At 36.0% G+C, this 21165-nt stretch overlaps 6 protein-coding genes across 11 annotated transcripts in view; 3 read left to right on the forward strand and 3 right to left on the reverse strand.

Annotated features, from left to right (window-relative positions):
* Positions 1-949, forward strand: part of LOC104706209 (protein FAR1-RELATED SEQUENCE 12) — a 3811-nt gene extending 2862 nt beyond the window's left edge. For 3 of the 6 annotated variants that reach the window (XM_010422372.2, XM_010422368.2, XM_010422371.2), the window contains exons 3-4: positions 64-379; positions 530-949. In XM_010422372.2, the coding sequence (XP_010420674.1) occupies positions 64-360 (297 nt within the window). In that variant the 3' untranslated portion in view covers positions 361-379; positions 530-949. Of the gene's footprint in view, positions 1-63; positions 380-482 lie in introns of all 6 variants that reach the window. The other 3 variants (XM_019228338.1, XM_019228337.1, XM_010422369.2) reach the window with 3 other exon arrangements.
* Positions 5387-6443, reverse strand: LOC104706210. Its single transcript, XM_010422376.2, has 4 exons — positions 6231-6443; positions 5918-6137; positions 5770-5815; positions 5387-5676 (listed from the first exon to the last, which is right to left on the reverse strand). The coding sequence occupies exons 1-4, from the start codon at positions 6355-6357 to the stop codon at positions 5557-5559; spliced, it is 513 nt and encodes a 170-aa protein (XP_010420678.1). The 5' UTR covers positions 6358-6443; the 3' UTR covers positions 5387-5556.
* LOC104706212 lies at positions 6716-10117 on the reverse strand. The gene is made up of 5 exons (XM_010422377.1): positions 9878-10117; positions 9152-9618; positions 8388-9026; positions 7370-8294; positions 6716-7272 (listed from the first exon to the last, which is right to left on the reverse strand). The coding sequence occupies exons 1-5, from the start codon at positions 9983-9985 to the stop codon at positions 6844-6846; spliced, it is 2568 nt and encodes an 855-aa protein (XP_010420679.1). The 5' UTR covers positions 9986-10117; the 3' UTR covers positions 6716-6843.
* LOC109125887 (zinc finger BED domain-containing protein RICESLEEPER 2-like) lies at positions 14592-16244 on the forward strand. The gene is made up of 4 exons (XM_019228666.1): positions 14592-14722; positions 14916-15109; positions 15199-15696; positions 15763-16244. The coding sequence occupies exons 1-4, from the start codon at positions 14592-14594 to the stop codon at positions 16242-16244; spliced, it is 1305 nt and encodes a 434-aa protein (XP_019084211.1).
* On the forward strand, positions 18228-19579 carry LOC104709224 (probable pectinesterase 29; the record flags this gene model as incomplete). The annotated part of the gene is made up of 3 exons (XM_010425872.1): positions 18228-18395; positions 18495-18713; positions 19045-19579. Coding segments are annotated over 3 exons (798 nt in total), but the record flags the coding sequence as incomplete, so codon positions are not given.
* Positions 19911-20991, reverse strand: LOC104706213 (guanylate kinase 3, chloroplastic-like). Its single transcript, XM_010422378.2, has one exon. It carries the CDS (start codon positions 20977-20979, stop codon positions 20011-20013), a length of 969 nt encoding a protein of 322 aa, XP_010420680.1. The 5' UTR covers positions 20980-20991; the 3' UTR covers positions 19911-20010.

Genomic DNA, 21165 nt, shown 5'->3' on the forward strand with positions numbered 1-21165 from the left:
GAGAGTGAGAAACACGCTGTGACTTTCAGTGCGTCGAATCTTAATTCGAGTTGCAGCTGTCAGATGTTTGAGCACGAAGGACTTCTCTGTAGACATATCTTGAAAGTGTTTAATCTTTTGGACATAAGAGAGCTCCCGTCTCGGTATATACTGCACCGATGGACCAAGAACGCGGAGTTTGGGTTTGTGCGTGATATGGAGTCAGGCGTGAGTGCTCAGGATCTTAAGGCCTTGATGGTTTGGAGTTTGAGAGAGGCTGCTTCTAAGTATATAGAGTTTGGGACTTCGTCTCTGGAGAAGTATAAGCTTGCTTATGAAATTATGCGTGAGGGTGGGAAGAAACTTTGTTGGCAGAGATGATGAACTCGGCTTTGACCATGTAAGACCAATCTTCTTCATTCTCATGTCTGAAATTGAGATCAATTTGTGTCATGTCTAATTGCATTCATGCCTGAAAGCTGCTGAAGTTTCTTGTGTTATAGAAACTAAGGATTTAAGTGGAGTTTTGGCGGTGTTATCGTTGCTGTAGGTGTTTTTTTGGCATTACTTGAAGAACATGAAGTCTTGGTGGCCGTCTAATCTTAACCTTTTTGATAACATTATCACTGCAAGAGGTGGATCAGGTGTTGGTGGAGGTGGGAGTTTTGTGGTTCCTAATGATAATCATCATTGTAATGGTGGTTCCGGTGGTGGATCGATGACATGTTTGTTATCTTGTATGTTTGTTTATGTTGTTCCAAAGGATCTGAGAAAGTGAAAGAACAGATCAGAATTAGGACTTTGTGTGTTTTGGTGGGAGCAGGAAGATATAGATCCTGTTTAGTGAATCAAATCGTTTGATTTTGATGCTTAAGTCAGTAGAAGCAAAGAATGTAGCAGTAATGTAATATTATTATTTTCAATACCTTTTTCTTATATTCGCATCAACCAAATAAATCATTTTACATGATCAGAATACTAAGTTTACATGATCAATCAATCATTTTTAACGATTTTTTCTCTGTTTGTAACTGATGTAAAAATTATTCAAAACTTATGTCACAGTACGGTCCCTGATTCAGTTATGCTCTCGCTCAGGCCATGATTGAAGCATGATAACATGGAATAGCCACAGCGGCTGCATGTGCAAAGCTCTCCTTGGACCATTGGAGATGTTGGTGTATATTGTATACCATTATGCCAAGGTCTTTATTGCAAGATGATCAAGGACATGTACTTAAACCACACTCCGTAGGACCGTAGGAGTTGGGCAAGTGTGAATGTTATAATCTTAATATAGATTTGGTAGGAACCCGAACCTAGAGTAAAGAGATCAGAGCTATCATCTCGACTGCAAAAACTAGACTAATCTCTTTTTTTTTTGTTTTCTAGAAAGGTCATTTGAAAATAAATTAGTCTAAGCTTAGTGATTCTAACTTTATTGCACACAGATAATAAACAAAATAATCATTTGAAAAAAAAAATATTAGATAAAATAAATGAACAACCCGTGACATAGATAGAAATAGTGACTGAGGGAGGGGTGTTATACGTTTGTACAAGATTTATAATAAAAAGTTACTTTTGCACGTCTTTTTGTCGAAACAAAGATAAGTTATTACTTATCAGTTATCATATGAAATGTGCAAGTCACGACGTCTCGTGATCAGCTAGGAACTGGTCGTCAGATTGAACCGGAACTTTTCCTGGCCGAATCATAATTCTATGCTGGGAATAAAATGCGCTTGGATAAAATTATTTTTTGAAAAACCAAGTTAAATCAAAGAGAAGTCATTACATTGACGTAATAAGCCACACAAATGCTTAACTACAACATCTGCATAAAGTCGAACAAAAATTGAAGGGTTGGTGAAACATTAATTGATGAACATATATATATATATATATATATATATATCAATAATTTGTGAAAATAAGTAGAAAGCTCAACTAGAAAGCGTGTGTATGCATGTGAACGATCCGAAGTGGTAATTATAATAACATACACTCAAACAAAATTTAATGTTCATTTTGTTTTCTTATATAAACAAACAAACCCTGAGTGATATGAATTCAAACATTTCATTATTTCTTAACTTTTGTTTTTTTTTTTCTCATTCTGAATTTCTGATATGTTCAACAAACTTACGTAAGAGAGAAAACAAAAAAAAATCTTCTACTCTCTTACGTACAATGGAGATTCAAACAACGGTTACAACTTTTTTCGTACCTTAATAACATTGTCCACTTTCGTTCGCGTAGTCAGTTCTTCTACAATGAGAGATGTCGAATTCAAGATTAAAGATGACTTCCCACAATGGGTTACAAATCTCGACAAAAAATTTCTACATTCCACTCCCGAGGTAACAAAAACACATATTCTTTTATCATCTACAACCTCAAATCACTGCCGTGGTTAGTCACATAGGCTTAGGGTGGATAAAAAAAAAATGGTATTTGTTATTAAAAAAGGTTAAAAGTAATATATATATATATGGTTACCTATACCATACTTAGATGATATGTATTTTTAATTGTTTATAGATTTATATTATTTTGTTACTATGATAAAATCATCTATATATATATATAAGTTATTTGATTGTTTGATACATTAAATATAGTTTACATTAAATTCTACATAAATATAATTGTAGGTGTGATTGTTTATATATATAATGGAAATTAGTCATTTTTTGGTTCTTTGATATGTTCAATAGATATTAACAAAAAAATAAGCAATATATATATAAAATATGAGCAAAACATAAGTAAAATATATAACCTAACTAAAAAGATACGTGGCTTTCCAATTTTTATTTTTCACTATTTTGTGGCCTTGGGCAAATGCCCTTTTCATTACACATGACCCACAGTGGTAAAAGGTGGATAACAGCACAACAAAACTAAAACGCTAAAAAAACACAACTTAGACGATAAGAAATTAGATGAGGAATACTTACTGTGATACAAGTTCATGCAGAACCACTTTTACCATAATGGTAAATGTGGATAACAGCACAACAAAACTAGAACGCTAAAAAGCACAACTTGGACAACTAGAATTCTCTGTATATACGTATACAAATGTATCAACATCTTATTTTCTCTCTACTATTCTCACTCTTAGACGTAAAATTTCCATGGCAAAAAGCAATATAGAGTTATAGAGAAACATACATTTTTATTGATTTTATATTAAATATTTGTTTTTATAAAAAATTTGGTTTCTTTTCAGATTCACTAGTTTTTAATTAAATATTCCAGAAATATCATAATTATATGTTTAGTTCAAGAAATATTGTATAGACAATTGTATAAGATGAATTTAGTTATACATATAAATATATTAGGAGAGTTACCCACATTTTTGTGCTGGCAAATACTGATTATAAACAATAATTTTAAATTTTTTGATTTTTATTTTGTCAAAATTAAATATATATTCTTTTTTGTTCGATTTAGTAGTAATTTTATATATTTTTTTAAAACATGTATGAATAAAATTATAGTCATCAAAATATTTTAGTCTTGTAAAGAAACAAACTATATTGTTTGTACAGGAGTACCTTACGAGAGAGGGATTTAATCTAAAGTACTAGTAAAATAAAATAAAATCATATTTGTACCAGAAAAACTGGTAAAATTATATATAAATTATGTAATTTCTGTTATATATTCACCTATCTACCACTATAAAATTACCATATCTATTTTCTTGGGTCAAACAGTAACACATCTAAACTACCAACTTTCTATATATTATTATTATGGTACATAATTTGTTAGCATTAAATTTGAAGATATGTTTTAGCTTATACTGTATACTAGGATATATCTCGTGTTTAAAGCACGGGTCAACATTAAAAAAAAATAAAAAATAAAAATTATTGTTTTATTTTTTTTAAAAAAGTTATTTTGTTTGAGATAATATTTATTTTTAATTGTTATGTAAATCTATTAGTCTATTTGAATACTAACTATTTTAGAATATTATAGTATTTTATTTTTGATGTATTATTACAGTTTTATATTGTTTGTTTGTTGTATTTGCATTATTAGTTTGTGAAATATAAAATAGTAATTTTAATATTATAATTGTGAGCAAATAAAAATTATTAATTTATCATCTATATAAATTTAGTTTTACCAACCCGCCAATGTGGAAATTAAAACACACATGATAATATATCTTCGTTTTAAAAAATTCAAATCACAATATATGCAGAAAAAATATGCATTTTATTAATTATAAGTAATATATGAAAATTTCAAACAATTTGTAAATAAAATAAAATAAAGATGATAGGAGAATCATAATTTGAAATCTTAACAAAATCTTAGAATTTAGTTATTAAAAATAATTGTATAGTATACTTGGATATAAAATCTTAGTTTTTAAAATTCTGATTGGTTTATATATTTTTTAAAAAATAATTAGTAATTTCGTCCATAATTTATTAGAGAGAGAAAATATTTTTTTAGATTTTTTTTTAGATTTGATCTGTGAGTGTTTTTTATTTTTAATTAATTATATTTATTTAAATTAGTTAATTAAACTTAATTAATTTTTTTTAATGGCAATTGAATGTAATTTTTTACACATTTTAAGATTAGTTTCATATATGCACTTCCCAATTAATATAGTAAGATATAATTATCTCACAAAAGGTGTCAAACGTTTGGAATAGAAAAATGGTTCCATCAGTCAAAAAGAAATTGACATTGGTTCATATAGTGATTTTATTTATTGTTGTCTCATCATATGCAAGATTTAGTATGATGGTTACAAGAGATGAGATCGACTCCATATGCAAAGCAAGCAAAGATTTTTCTTCTTTACTTTGTTTCGAGGTTTTAAATCCAACTTATGAGATTGCAACATTAAGATCTCTCTGGCCTCATCAAATATTTGATCAATTATGAATCTCAAAATATGTCAGATACGCTGAAGCAATTAAAATTGTTTGTGGACAACAGTAGAAGACAATCAGACAAAAAAAATGGGCAACATTCTATATATATGCCTCATTTCACAAGATAAATCGGCAAGATTATGAATTCTAGGCACATCACAAGAAAAACCTCTCTTTTAATATGTAGAGTATAAAATTAAAAAAAAATTATAAAACTACAAAATGGGAACATTATACATTTGCGTCATTTCGTGCTAGCTACTCCTAAAAATGAAAGTTAATTATTACTTGAAATGAATACATAGTATTCCCATTTACCTCCGTGATCAAAATTATGTTTAAAACAAAAAAAAAATGCTTCCTTCAGCTATGATGATATGATCTTTTTTGCTGGCAAACCTAAAAAGGTAAGATGAAAGCTAAACATATGGTTTCTAAATTACCAAGATGTGCTCTTTTTGTTAAGAGGAAAGCTAAAAGTGGTTTGTAAATTATTTAATTTATCATCTTTCATTCTACTTGATTGACATAATAGTAACATTCATAATCATGGTACATAAAATAATAGCAAAAGAATAAATCAATCAACAACATACAAAACACAAACACACAATTACACCATCTTACTTAAACAAATGCATAATATATAATCTTTGGAAACTCAAACTCTCCCAACGTGAGGCCTTTCTCCAGCCACAGTTTCTCCAACCCCAACGTGAATAGCTCCGGTGCACACCAACTGAGTAGCACTCACAATTATTGTCAAAACTTCAAGAGTTCTCTGCAAATACAAAACACAATTTTAATCTCCATAAAAAATATACATTTTGCAAATTCTCTTGAACAAAAGGAGGAGGAGGGTAAAAAAGCTCACTAGATTAGCTTCGGTCCAGCCTATGTTGATCTCTTTACATGCCAATCTGTGGTGTACCAAACATTATACTCGGTTAAGATTTGGTTTCTTAAATTGAGCCGGATTAAAACACGGTTTGATTTAAATAATAAACCGGATGGTGAGTTACCCCATGGCGAGGAGAGTGAGAGACCAAGAGATGAGAGAAGAAGCGGCGGCAGAGTGAAGATTCGGAGAGTCCCACTGAAGAACGTTCATGATTCCGGTGAGTGATGTGGCCATTCCGACGACGCCGGCGATCAACGTGAATATTACGAAAAAACCAGTCGCCATGTTCCCCACGGGGAAGTATATCGGGAAGATCTTCGCCGGAAGAGACAGCGTCGACGCTACAAAAAAAAAAAAAAAAAAGATTGATGACGTTTTCAAATTTATAAAAATGTAGGATTTATTTGCTAACTAAGAGAAGTTGTTAAAAGTACCGGACTCGCGAGTTCTCTCGATGCCGTGATTAACAGCCCAAGAAGCGATGACGGTGACAACGAAATAAAGACCAAGATTCAGCAGCAGAAGCATGAAAGCTGCCGACTTTGATCCTCCTGAAGCCATGCCTACAAGATTCTCCGACAACAAATGTAATAAACAGACAGGTCTTTTACTCTTGGTTCTGTCTTGGGATTATCACAAAGATCTCTGTATGTGTCATATATTTATCCAGTTCATAGGAATAGAAAGTTCCTTCAGCTGGAAGCAATCTTTTAAATTCTTTACTTTATCCCTAACTTTGGGCAAAGAATCAAATCCTACCAAAACCATTTTGCTTATTTGCTGTCTTCTGCGCAGAAGAAGAAAAGAATAGCTAGAGATAGAGAAATATAAAACATCTTTCCCGGAAAAATAAGAGAGACGCAGAGAGTGAAAAGGTAGGTGTGTGGACCTTTGTTGCATATTTTAAAGTTTAAACCAATAAATTAAAGAATATATTGCATGATTGTACATTGTAATTCATTCCTTCTTACAAAACAATGAATCGTAATATTTGCAGCTCTAAAAATGCAGAGCTTTGAGATAGATTGCAGGATGATTGTGTATGGTTCAGGAATCCTCAAGAATTTTCAAGGCTAGCTCGGCTAGTGAATGGACTGTTTTGCTATGACGGCTTAGTCCAACAGTACCGGAGAAAACATCGAAGTTCTCGAGCTCAGCTGTATTTTCTAGAACTTTCTCAAGCTCTTTCTTCAGACCCAACTCTCTAAACACTGCTACATTGTTCTCCACATCATCTTCCATCATCCAAATCACCAGCTCGATCACAAACCTCCTGATTCTTGGAACCTTGATCGCTGGCTTGTCGTTCTTTTTCAGAATCGAGACTAATGAGTACGCCAGTTCCTGCCTCTTGATCCCTGAATCCATGAAAACATATCCCGATTCTTTCGAACTCATGAATCTAAAAACTTGTGCTGCCAATCCCACCATCACTTCCTGTAATTTGTTGTCTTCTGATGTTATTGACCTCAACACCTGCAACAAAAAAAAAGAGAAAAGTTTCCGGATTTGTTATTGGATTCGAGTTGGGCGTAAATTTTTCAATTCAAATTTATATAACAGAACAACTAACCGTTGGTGCTGCTGCTTTAACGAACTTCAGGTCATGATAACAGTCATCACCAGAGTATAAGCACAAGTTTCTCAACACTCTTGCAGCATTTACACGGATTGAAGGAACTTCAAGTGCTTCCACAAGTCTTCCCAATACGCCAAGCCTAAGAACATGGAGGCAGTTACACTTGCTCTCCAACACAAGCATTGCTATCGCTTCTCCTGCAGCAATCCTCACACAACCCTCATTTCCCTCATCCCTTTGTGTCTTCCGTTTTAAAAATATGTTGAACAACTCTTTCAGAACACCACCCGTTCCACCAATTCTCTCCCTAGCTTCGGCCTCAAGCGCAAGGTTGGTCAAGATCCCAATCCCAAGCTTCTGCAGCTTAGGGTATCTCGCCCCGTGTCTCAGTACATCCCTCACGTTGCTAACTGTGAATACAATCTCAGAGATCTCTTTCCGGAGGCACTTCCCTGTGTTCCCTGTTGTACTAGCTAACATTTTCACCAGCTGCAGCGACCGTTTCAGTGTCAGCACCCGTGACCTCGCGATGTCAGCGTTCTCATCCCTCAACATAACTTCATCCGCGTGTGTGAAATCAATTATCTTGGGGAGAAGACCTCTCGTGTTGCCTAGTTTTCCACAGTTGTCATGATCTTTAGCTAGTTTCTTCAGAATTAAAAGTCCCAAATTGTTGAATCTCCAGAAATCATAATGTAGATTATGGTCGTGGAACACTTTTTTCTCTCCAATCTCATCAGGAGCTTCACCTGATGATCTCGTGTTCTCTAATAAAGATGAAATCGATTCCATTGCTCCAGAGATCCCAGCGACTCTTAAAGAGTTCTGCTTTTTGCCAGCTAGTTTCGATAGTATCTCAGCAGCTGATCTCCTTATCTCTTCCTCTTGCAGATCTTTCCAGTTTAACATCTCCACCAACCTAGTAAGATCAAACAAAAACTTAGCAACAATTCCAATACTTCCTTAGTTCCTTGATACATTGCTCTGAGATATTGAATAGTAAAGACCAAACCTTTCAATGACAGGAAAGTTGATTCCAATCTTCTCAAGAGTATCCTCAGAGTACCGTTCAGTCACAGAAAACTGCCTAAGAATCCTCACTCCAATGAGCTGTTCATCAGACGAGTTAGAGTCCAAAAGCTCCATACCAAAACTCACTATATCCATCTTCAATCCATCAAATATACTCCCATTAACACACTTCGAATACGAATCATAGAAAAACCTCTTGATCGAAACCAAACCAGTAACACCAAACTCACACTCTCTAGTCACATTCTCAAGCAAATTACAACAACTGACTTGCCACTCCCAGTAAGCTTTCTCCGCAAGAAACAACAACGCCTCAGCAAAGGCGAGGGCATAAAATATGTTGAGAGCAGACTGTCTATTCCTCTTATCAGTATCTCCTTTGTGAACATCTCCATAGTTATGCCTAACAAGCTTGTAAGAAGCCAAAGCCACACAAGCCGTTGCAGATAGAAGCTGAAGCCAGTAAAGAAGCCTACTCACTGTACTGGAGATGAAGAACCATCTCGCGTATGGAAGAAGAGGTACATCTGAGTTCTTCCATGTCTCCAACGTCGTTTCTCTAACGACACAGTCTCTTGTCGCCGTCCCTTCCCTCGATCGTGGCTTAAAGATCGAACCACTGCAGAGAACACACACAAACGATTAGTTAACATATGCTCTGTTCCGGATTCTGGGCCTGGGCCTGGTCCTGGGCCTGAGGGATATATGGGCTTAGGCCCAGGTAGATTAATGCAAAAATTGAACCTGATTCGTTTTAGGTTCCTGAGAAGCGAGGCTGAGCTTGATCGGAGAGCACGAAAGCTACTGATTCCGACGCCGGCGACGGTCCACGTGGCTTGGTGTTGCCACTCGAGCTCGTGGCTTCTGCTGAAGATTCTAGCACCTTCGATTAGGAGGATGATGGTGATAAACCAGAAATCGGAACCGTCGAGCGTGATCGCGAAGCCGCCGAGAAGAACCACCGTGGCCCAGATAAACCCTAGGGTTCCGATTCCGGTTGCGGTTTTCTCGAGAATCGCGAGTTGTAGAGCGAACAGCGTTAGCTTCTTCTCCGGAGCTGGGACTGTTGATTTTCTCCGAAACGCAAACGCGGATGAGACGGAAGCTGCGTCTGCGGTTTCGCCGCTGTCGCCTTTCTCAATGCTGCTTCTTAGATCGAATACGGTGTCGTTTGAACCTACAGCTTCCTCCAATTTCTCAAGTTCGGATACCTATTAAAAAAAAATGAAGAGTATAGTTAAAAGTTAAAACTAATAATATTTAAACTGATTTTTTTTTTGTTAGAAAATAATATATGATCAGCATTTCAAAGTTCAAATTTGAGATATTTATTGATTCTAATCTTTGTAATATAAAGAGGACAATATTAAGTGAAAATGTAAAACCTTGATTAAAAGTTTTCATGGAAATATCTGAACTAAAAAACAGCTTACATTAAAGAAGAAGTTAGAAATTTAGTGTGATAAAAACCTGCAAACGAATACTTCGATCTTCGTCGTCTTCAAACTTTCTTGAATCCATTATAAAACTTTCTTGGCTGTTCTTTTTATTTACTCCGTTCCTACTCAAAAATCGCATTCGAATTGATTTTAACTTTATCAATCTTTCTTTCTTGCTTTTTCGTTTATTTAAATAGTGATGACTTGAGGAGTTGTTGATGATGTAGAGAAACGAGTAAAGCGTGATTTTACATTCGACAATTTATATAATGGATGGATGTATCATGTATATATATATAAAGAGTGAGAAAGAGAGGTAGAGAAAGGAGAGAGAGGGAAGCAAAATAGGCAAAAAGGAGTGGGGAGAAAGTCTGCAAATAAGCTAAATAACGCAAGAGGAAATGTGCAAGAAAATGTAACTTCAAGATTTATCGTTGTATGATGGATGATGCTTCACACTGCAATTCTATGACCAAATGTTACATCACTTTTGTAACATCTTCTTGTATAGATACCTTAAAAAAGGTCAATTTCTATTCCTTTTTTGCTTTATGTTTTTTCAGTTTAAAGTTTTCATTTCTTATTAGAGTAAATTACAAAGTTAAAAAGATTTGTACTATGTTGGTTACATGGTTAGTTAGTTTAGTTAGTTATACATGTTACTTATCTATCCTTTGGGCAATTCTATGACTTAAAGTTACATAATTACATGTTGCTTACTTATCCTTCTCAAAGCTGCCATGGCTCATTCTACCTTCCCTTTGATTTTTAAGGCAACAAAATATAACAGTATATAACTACTATTTTTAGAATCTAATATGATCAGTTATAATTGTCCTTATATCAATAATTGTATGATTCCTTTGCAGTCTTTGTGTTAGGAAATGCCGTGGGGATTATTCGTATTAACCCGTTATGACTTACAAGTAAAAATATAATACTGTGTTTTTGCGTCTAGAATTTCTAGAAATTGGGTTGGAGAAAATAATACATTTTCTGCTAATGTAACCATATATAAATGTAAACGCAAGAAAATCTACATCATTTTTCATTACCATTCTCATTGTTTTTTTCCCAACGTGGCCAGATTACTACATTTGGCAGAAGATTTGTACATATACTTAAGATATAAGTCACAAATTATTGGTTCTAAAAAAGTTGGCGTACGCAAATGTAACGAAGTCTAATTGCAATAATTAAATAATAAGTGAGTCAATATAACTCGGTAAGACTAATGGTGACTTGCAAGCATACGTGTTCCAGCAGAAGTCTTCTTGTGTGAAGTTAAAGGCTCAAATGGGATCCCTCCACTTTTGGACCAATTTAAATCTTTCCATTGTAGAAGAAAAACACACATGATGATGACTTTATAAGAGAGAACTAAATTTAGTAATCTCCTAGAGTTACCAATGTACTATACAAAATAGAGAGAAAGTAACAGGAAATTTAGCTCTTACAAATTATAATACTATATTTTCACTCCCCATTATGAATCACACAACACTACAACAAAATTCGTCTCTGATACAATACGTGAAATCGAAATCATATCCTTGTCAACGATACAACAAAACTCGTCTCGAAATCATAGCCTGACTTTAAAAACGAACCAACATTGGTTCCAATAGACTTCTTGTAACACCCGCGATCCAAATTTTGGGAATTTAGTGACGGTGTTGATCGACACCAATTTCGGATGTGTTACCGGTTCGATTTTTTAATTGTCCGGTTTGCGTGGTTGGTTTTGGAAAAGCCCTAAACTCGACTTTAATTGGGAAAAAGTCGACTTCTCTTCTTTTCTCAGCCGTTTCTCGTTCCTGAGAGAGAAAAAAAGAGAGAAAAGCTTCTCATTGAGTTTTGGTGAGTTCTTGGGTTGTTCTTTAAAGCTTTGTGCTTGGAAGAGTGAGATCTGAGGCTAAGGACGTGAAGAGAGCTTGCTGTGGAGGTTTCTGGTCGTGAGTTGGTCGTTTATCTCATTGAATTGCAAAGGTGAGTGCATGAAGATGGCTTATCTAAGCTGAGATCTCTGTTTCTGTGATTTGTGTGTTATGTGGATGTTTCTTGTGGTTGTTTATGAGATTTTCGTGACTCTTGAGGCTTGGATTCGATCCTGGGATCGTGTGGGACGGAAAGGAGAAGCTTGGAGGCAAGTTTCAGAAGTTCTGTTCGAAGGAAATTGATGCTCGACATCAGTGTCGGTCGACACCAACGCGAGGATGACTCGGAGACTTAGCGAGTGTCGGTCGACACCATGTGGAGGTGTCGGTCGACACCAGATGACCAGTGTCGATCGACACCACATGGTGTCGGTCGACACCCTTCTGCAGAATCTGGTTTATGTTGTGTTGCTTGGTGCATGTTCCTGGTTTGTTTTATTGTTATTGTTTGTGGCATGAGAGATCTTATTGCTTGTGTGTATAGCCCAATAGATGGAATGATTGCCTCACTAAGTATTTTTGGTAATACTTACGCCTATCTTTTGTGTTGTGGTGCAGGTAAATGCAAAGTGTGATCGTGGAATCAAGGCTATGAAGAGGAGGATGTTCTAGAGGCTCGGTTATTTGCTCTGTGTCTGTGTTAGGATGCTAGAGTGGAACTTATTGGTCTAGAACAGTTGTTAGGATTGCTGGTTTATGATTTGTTTGTGTTCTGGATTATTGTTGGAATTGATTTCATATTTTTTTTTAATGGTTATTGGTTATTGTATTTATTTTACTAATGTAACACCCGCGAACCAGTAATTGGGTTTTTGGTTGGGGTGTCGACACCGTTTGCGGATGGATTAATCGGTTTGATTTTAATCCTCAGGTTTGTGTGGTTGGTTTACGAGAGCCCTAGTTCCGATTTTAAAAGGGAAAAGTCGACACCTCTTTAGCCACTTTTACGAGACACCTCTTTAGCCGCTTTTAACACTTTTAGAGAGAAAAGGGAGAAAGGAGAGTTCCACAGAGCGTTCTTGAGTTTTTGGAGATTCTTGTCACTGTTGGTGTGGTCTTCTTCCTAGAGAGTGAGGTTCCAAGGCTAGAAACGTGTGGGAAGGTTTCTGTGGAGCTAGTTTTCGTTGTTGGGGCTTGGATCTCGTTGATTGGCTAAGGTGAGTGCAAGAACATGGCTTATTTAAGCTAAGATCTCTATTTTAGGTGATTTTGTGCTTGTGTGATTGTTTCCTTTGAGTTCTCTATGGGTATTCGTGGCTCTTATGGCTGGGTTTTGCTTTTCTGGATGTATGGATCGGATGGGAGAAGCTTGGAGGCGAGATTCGAAGTTTCTGGTCGAGAGAAATCGAACTGGTGTTGACCGACACCAACACGAGGACGATTCAATGACTTTGGTGACTGTCGATCGACACCATGTGGAGGTGTCGGTCGACACAAGCTAGGGTTTCAGGGTGTCGAGCAAGGTGTCGGTCGACACAAGCTAGGGTTTCAGGGTGTCGAGCAAGGTGTCGGTCAACACCCTTCTTCAATAGCGGTAATGACGCAAATGATTTGTATATTGCTTGGTTTGTTTTATTGTTTGTTGTTTGTGGCATGAAGAGATCTTATTGCTTTTGTGTATAACCTAGTAGATGGGAGGATTGCCTTACTGTGTGTTTATAAAATAATCATGCATCTCAATTTGTGTTTGTGGTGCAAGTAAAGACAAAGTGCGATCGTGAAATCAAGGAAATGAAGATAAGGATATTCTAGTGGCTCGATTGGTTGTTGTCTGACTTCTGTAGGTTGCTAGAGTTAAGTCTTTAGAATATTTCTAGTAGGCCTGCGATTCTGGCCCGAACCAAACCGACCGAAACGAACCGATATTCAGGGTAAACGGTTCGGTTCAGCTGATTAGGGTTAACCGATAAGAATAGAAATAATTTTAGCTCGGTTTTACCTTTGGTTCAGTTTGGAGGGAGTAAACCGACGGTTAACCGACTATTAACCCTATGTATATAAGCTAAATAGATACTCATTAACAACTAAACCTAATCGTTTTGTTCCCTCTGAAGCGGCAGAGCGATTTCTCTATTCGAAGTTCATAGCATCAACTCACCTGTATTTTCCGTTCTTCTCTGTTCGAATCTTCTCTTCTCTGCTAGAGTGCTAGTCTTCATCATCGTTCTTCACTGTATGGTCTTTTGTCTTGAAGCTTTGTCGCATAGTTTGAACAAACCATAATATGTCTCTGCAAATGGATATTGATTCTAGTTTCAGGAACACTAAAGTATTGTTCTCTTTTGTATAAGAGTCATAGATTCACATGTCATCCTTGAAACATAGATTTCGGGTTTTTTAAAACAGTGTTGGTCTTTTGTTTATTATGTGTTTTTGTTGATGTTTTGTAAGAAAACATGTGTTTTTGTTGTTGTTGGTTACTAAACTTGTAGATAAGTGTCTAATTCAAGTTGTATTGCCATTTGTAGATGTATTCAGAATCAACTCAAGACAACAATAATTATTTGGGTGAAGAGATTGAAGGAGACGATGGTCCACCAGTCTCGTCAGTTGGAGGGAAACGAACAAGATCAAGTTCCACTTTGCCAGCCAAAGCAAGAAAAAGCCAGCTCACAGGTCATTTGGGTGGCAACATTTTGTTCAAAAGGATCCGGATGTTCCACTCAGCAACTGTCTCTACTGTGGCCAAGAGATAGGGTATGAAATGGAACAAGTGCCATGAAGGGTCACCTTAGTAGGTGCAAGTTGTTTAAGAAGCATGAGGAGAGTGGTAGTTAGAAAGTGTTGGCTAGTGAGAGCAGTGGAGTTATGACAACAGTCAAGTATGATAAAGGTCTGTTTAGGAGATCTGTGAATGAGATGATAGTGCTTAATGAGCTACCTTTTGCATTTGTGGAATCAGAAGGGTTTAGGAGATTCTGCAGCAAAAATCTCCTCATGTACACAATTCATTGCAGGAAGACAGCCACTTCTGATATTTTTGAGTTAGAAAGCTGCTTTGAAAGAGTTGTTTGGTCAGAAAAAACAGAGAGTGTCAATGACAACCGACATATGGGTCGCTCCAACCACTTATTGTAGTTAGATGGTGGCCACAGCTCACTAGATTGATAGAGATTGGAAATTGCAGAAAAGGATTATTAGCTTCAAGCCTGTCATTGATCACAAAGGAGATACCATTTCATCACACTTGATTGGCTGTCTTGAAGAATGGGGAATTGAGAAAGTCTTCACGGTGACAATTGATAATGCAAAAGAGAATGATAAAGCTCTAGGGTTGTTCATGGATGCTTTGATGATGAAAGGACCTGATGCATTAGTTAGACATGGTGATTATCTTCAAATGAGGTGTTGTGCTCACACAAGCAAATCAGGTGATTATCTTCACATGGTGATTATCTTCACATGAGGTCATCAGGTGATAGATTCAAATATTTTCTGTTGAGGGTTGAGACTGGAAATGTTAGTAGAGAAATCTTGAGTCTTGATGTTGCCACTAGGTGGAACTCCACCTATCTTATGCTCACAGCCGCAATCAAGTTCAGAGTTGCGTTTGAGAAGTTGTTGGTTGAGGATAAGTTGTACAACGAGTATTTCATGGAGAAAGAAGATAGTGGAGAGGATGGAGCTAGAGGAGAGAATCGTGTTGGTCCTCCAACTTTTGCTAATTGGAATGAAGTGCAAAGGTTAGTTAAATTTATGAGAATATTTTTCAATTGCACATTATCCTTCTATGCAACCAAATCAATGACATCTTCTATTGCCTACAATGATATCGTCGTTATCGAGAGAAACTTGATCAATCTAAGCTGCAATAATGATTCACTTTTAAAGACAGAAACAATGGTGATGAGGTCCAAGTTTGAGAAGTATTGGGATGATCTTATCAACATGAATCCACTAGTGATCATTGCAAGTGTGTTTGATTCGAGGAACAAAATGCAATTTGCTAGTATTTGATTCGACAAGCTTTATGGAAAAGATAGTGTCGAAACTACTCATCTCAGATCATCAATTAAGAGTGTGATGAAGAAGCTATATGAGGAGTATGCGTCGAAGCTTAGCCCCACCCCTTCTCAAGGTGAGAGTAGTAGTGCTACTAGAAGTGATAATGGAGAATCAGTAGATGCAAGTGCCATGTTTGATTTGTCAGATGATGATGGTTATGAAAGGATGGATTCATTATACTCTGAGATGGTTTCTGATACCGCATATGAAGAATCTAGTAGTGAGCTTGACATGTACTTGATGGAGAAACCTAAGCCAAGAACCCAATATCATTTGGGATTGGATTACGATGTTTTATCATGGTGGAGGAGGAACAGTTCTAAATTCCCAATCTTGGCAGAGTTAGCAAGAGATGTGCTTGCCATCCAAGTGTCATCTGTGGGACCTGAGTCTGCATTCAGCACAAGCGGTCGTATTTTGGACCCTTATCAAGTTGTATGTCACCACACATGGTAGAATCCTTAATTTGCACTCAACAATGGTTGAGGAATACTATTCATGAGGAGAAACTAGCAAATTTAGTTCAAATGTTTGAAAAAATGGAGTTCCATGAGTCATTAGGTAATTCATTTATCTAAGATGTTCATTTTTCTTTAAACTTTTTCCTAATTGCATTTCATTTTTTGTTAGCAGCTTCACAGGTTCATGGACAACCTTCTATAGATTCTTAAGTTGGAAATGGAAAACAGGGCATGAAGGCTTGTCTCTTTTTCTCTATATCTTTTGAACAACAAACGTTTATATCTAACTATTTTTTGGGCTCAACAATGACAGTATACCAAATGCATCTCTTAAGAACTTTAGTGAATGGATCATTGGTATCTTGTCATTGGTCTTATGTTTTTTGAACAAATTCTATCTCAAGGGATATGTACTAATGTATTTTGGAACTTGATGTCTCTGTTTGTATGATGTTAGACCTTCATTGCAACTGTATTTTGGAACTTAATGTTTGTTGTTTGTATGATGTTAAACCTTCATTGGAAGTGTATTTTGGAAGTTAATGTTTGTTGTTTTGGTTGGTGATTTATGTTTGCAAATTCAAAATAACCGAATTGCAAAAACCGAATTAACCGTTTACGAACCGAACTGAACCGACAGCTTACTTGGTTCTATTCGGAATAGGTTTCAGATTTCAAAAAAAACGAACACCGAGAAACCGAAACCAAAGTCGCCGAACTAACCGAAGTCGCAGCCCTAGTTTCTAGGATTGCTAGTTCTTTGATTTATGTGAGATTGGTTTATTGGTTTAATTGTTATGGAACTAATATTGGATTATTGGTTAATGGATTATTGGATTTTTTCATTGGTTTTAATGGTTTAATGATTTAATGGTATCGTTTATGTTATCCGCTGTTGTTTGACTGGGGTTAGGTTGTTAGTGAGTATAGGATCACAAGATTATTTTTATTAAAAAAATGGGTCGGGTCGTTTCAACTAATCTATATATAACATATATTGTCTATTGTTGCAATAATGTTTGTTTGGCAAATCAACAATATATCACGTGGTAACAAAAAATGAGTTAAGAATGTCATTAGAAGAGTAAACAATATTGTCGACAATCTTCTGACATTTTCTCCTGAAAAGAGTTCATTTCATATTCATATCCCATAAAAATATTTTTTAAAAAGTTCTAACGTCGAACGTCGATTGTTGGCCTAATTATAGAGATCATTTAAAAATATTGACATCCCACATTAAATGTAAATATACAAAATTTTATGAACACTTTTAGTGCTATGTCGTTACAACAGGGTTGTTCAAGTGCATCACCTGCCATAATAGAATTTCTGACCAAATCAAGAATGCTTAAATCATGAAACGGTTAAAGCCGATAATGAATATCCGTTCACTAATCAAGTCAAGAATGCTTACATATTTTTCTAAAACTTCATATGTTATTTTCATATGTTAATTTTGTGATGCAATCTTAGCTTTATCTTCTCCAAAAAACATAGTATACTTTAAATATGTTGTTTTTTTCCAATGTTTTGGGTTAAAAGCATTTGATAAAATTGATGAAATCTCAAACTTGGTTAATACACACACACATATATATATATATATTTATCATTTTATGGAATTGTAGCTCCAGTTAATAATATGCCTTATGAGATATGCTACATCGCATATCATTTTTTGTAATGGATTGCATATCATTTTTTATATATTTTGTGACCGTTGATTTTGTTTTTAGATTGATTATTTTTTCAAGATTATTTTTCATAGTTTTTCCAAAAAAGTGTGACCCTTACAATGTCTTCATTTTTTATCAAAACTTTTAATTTGAGTTGTGTAATTAATATTTTATTTTTTGTTAAGTAAAATTTTATAAAAGATCTTTGTAGTATATTGAAGTTACATCTATGTCTTGTAGGGAATTAGTTGCATATGTGAAAGTGCTTAGTAATATATATTTTTCTCTATGTCATGTAAAATAAAAGAGAGAAAATAAAGATACCGTATGGAAAACCGTTCATAGTAATTATCGGAGCTGGGAAAAAGATAACGAGGGTTGAATGGGACGACCATGACTCGCTTGAACAAAGCCCTACCTTTGCTACTGACGCCAATAACACCGTCGTTAAAAGCATCACTTTCGTCGTACGGTGATTTTTATTTTATTTTGGCATTTTCTATCTGATGATTCCTTCTTTTTATTAGTTATATAACTGGTTTCTTTGTTTATATTTTTTTTATAAGAATACCTACAACTTCCCAAGCAAAGGGAAAATAAACAATAACCCTAGAGTTGCGGCCGTGGCAGGGTTTATCGGCGGCGATAAGTCGGCTTTTTACTCGGTAGGGTTTGCTGGAATTCAAGACACCTTGTGGGACTCGGGTGGCCGACACTACTTCCACCGATGCACCATCCAAGGCGCGGTTGATTTCATCTTTGGTAGCGGCCAATCTATCTACCAGGTGAACCGTTACATTCTTCACAAAATGATGATATTGGTTTTATGAATTATAATAACATCGTACTAATACCAATTATCTAAATTAATTCTTAAACTTTTGAAGATTTTCCTTTAAAATGCTAAGAATTTTATTAACAGTAGAGAGGTCCGCATATGGTTGTGATGTTCAATCTATGGTCGGCATGTTTTCCTAAGGAAAAAAAATCGAACTGAAAAGCAAAGATATACATATATTTCCATAACAGCCCTTCGGTTTTCACATTGTAGAAAACAAATCCTATTTTATCCTGGTCTGATTTTAATCAAATGGTTTGTGTTTTGGTGGGTTGTAGAGCTGTGTGATACAAGTGCTAGCTGGGCAGGTACTACAGGGAGCGGGTTACATAACGTCTCAAGGACGGAACAATTCCGAGGACACGAATGGATTCGTATTCATCAACTGTCTCGTTTTTGGAACCGGCACGGCCTTCTTGGGCAGACCCTGGCGGAGTTACTCTCGAGTGATATTTTACAACTCGAACCTGACGGATGTGGTTGTTCCTGAAGGATGGAACTCATCGAACTACTGGAAGCAAGAAAACCAGCTAACCTTTGCAGAATATGGATGCTTCGGAAGTGGATCAAATACAGAAAGACGTGTGAAGTGGGTTAAGAAGCTGAGTGGATCTGCCGTCCAAAGTTTCGCTGATCTGAGCTTCATTAATCGTGATGGATGGATTAAAGATTTACCCATCCCTGCTTGATCTCTCTTTTTTTTTTGTTTTTTTTAAAGATTTCTTATTGATCATCCCCTTTTTAAAATATATGGTTACATTAGCCAAAAAAATGTATAAAGTGCTTTACCAAACCAATTTCTAGAAAATTTAGACGCCGATACGAAACCATATTATTTTTACTTGCAAGTCATAATGGTTAATAGTAGTTGAAACGAGAAGATGATGAGAAGTGAGATGGAGTTCAAGAGATGAGAGATCAATACATACTTACACAGGTCGTAGCAAGGAAAAGAGATTATATCATTCAACTCAACAGATTTAGAAACCGTCTCAAGAGATATGATAGAAGAAAGTTATATGAGCAAAGAGCTTCGGTCAATCCTAAGAAACTACCCAAGTTTACTTCTACCAATAACAAAAGTAAAGAGTCCTGAACTAGTGCGAGTTAGTAAGTGAATCTCTTGTTGTATCAAGAAAGAAACTTTCATAAATTATGTGTTCCTCATTCCATTTCCTAGTGTCAATCTTCATCAAAACAGGAAGCAAATAAGTAACCTTAAGAAAACCAAATTGAGAAACCAATCAAATCCTAACAACTCTCTGATGAACCTTAGACTTCTCAGCATCAATAATAGATTCAACACGCTTAACCGAATCATCAAGCTTCCCTTTAGCATTGACAACCACATAATCAAAATCCTTAACATGCCTAATCTCTTCTCTAGCAGTAGCAACTCTAACAAGCAACTCTTCATGACTCTCTGTTCTCCTATCAACCAACCTCTCAACCATAGCAAGCTCACTCTCGGCAACAATGAAAACAAACACAGCAGAGCTCCCAAGAATCTTCCTCAACGTCTTAGCTCCTTGGATATCAACTCTCAAAACAATGTCGTACCCTTTCCCCATAAACTCTTGAATCCGTTTCTTAGGTATCCCTTTGTAATCCCCGTAAACGAGCGCGTGCTCAAGAAGCTCATCTTTCTCAATCATTGACAAAAACTCATCTTTGGAAACAAAGAAGTAATCTTTACCGTCGATCTCTCCGGGTCTCATCGGACGGCTAGTAGCTGTGACGACAAAGTGGAGACTTTGACGAACTTGTCGAAGCTTGTTGATGACTGCGTCTTTGCCAACTCCGCTTGCTCCACTTATCACGATGATAAGTGGGTTTGGTTGAGGAGTGATTGGATCGTTGCTGAAGCAAGAACCCAGATGGGATTCGAGTGAGCGAAGCAATTCGGGTTTGGTGGTTGTTGGAATAGATGGGGAGTTTGGTGAATCTGACATTTTTAAGGAGGAGGAAGAGAAGAAGAGACGACGGAGAGATTGAGGATGATTGTAAGATTGCGATTTGAAGACTGGTTTGGTTGAAACTGGGAAGATTGTGTAACGGAGGAAGAGAGAAGAAGAAGAGAGTTTACGAAACATTTGGGGGATTAAAGCGTTTTGGTTTGTGAGTGAATTGGTCGGTTGATTTGGTGGTTTGCTTTTTTTATCTCTCGGCGGCGTTGACGGTGAACTCGTTTTGAGTTTGACCCACCCACCCATCTTCTCAATGGTTCGAAGTGCAGATTAACCGAGAACACGGCCCGGGCGAAATAACCGAACCGAAACTAAAATTAAACAAGAGGAAGGAACTAAAACCAAACCGAAATTGACTAAAAAGCAATTGGATTTTAAATTGAGGATTCGAAAGTATATGAAAACCGAATCGTGTTCGTGTGTGTAACAATT

This window comes from Camelina sativa, chromosome 8, assembly GCF_000633955.1.
Source record: "Camelina sativa cultivar DH55 chromosome 8, Cs, whole genome shotgun sequence".
NCBI classification, from domain to species: Eukaryota; Viridiplantae; Streptophyta; class Magnoliopsida; order Brassicales; family Brassicaceae; genus Camelina; species Camelina sativa.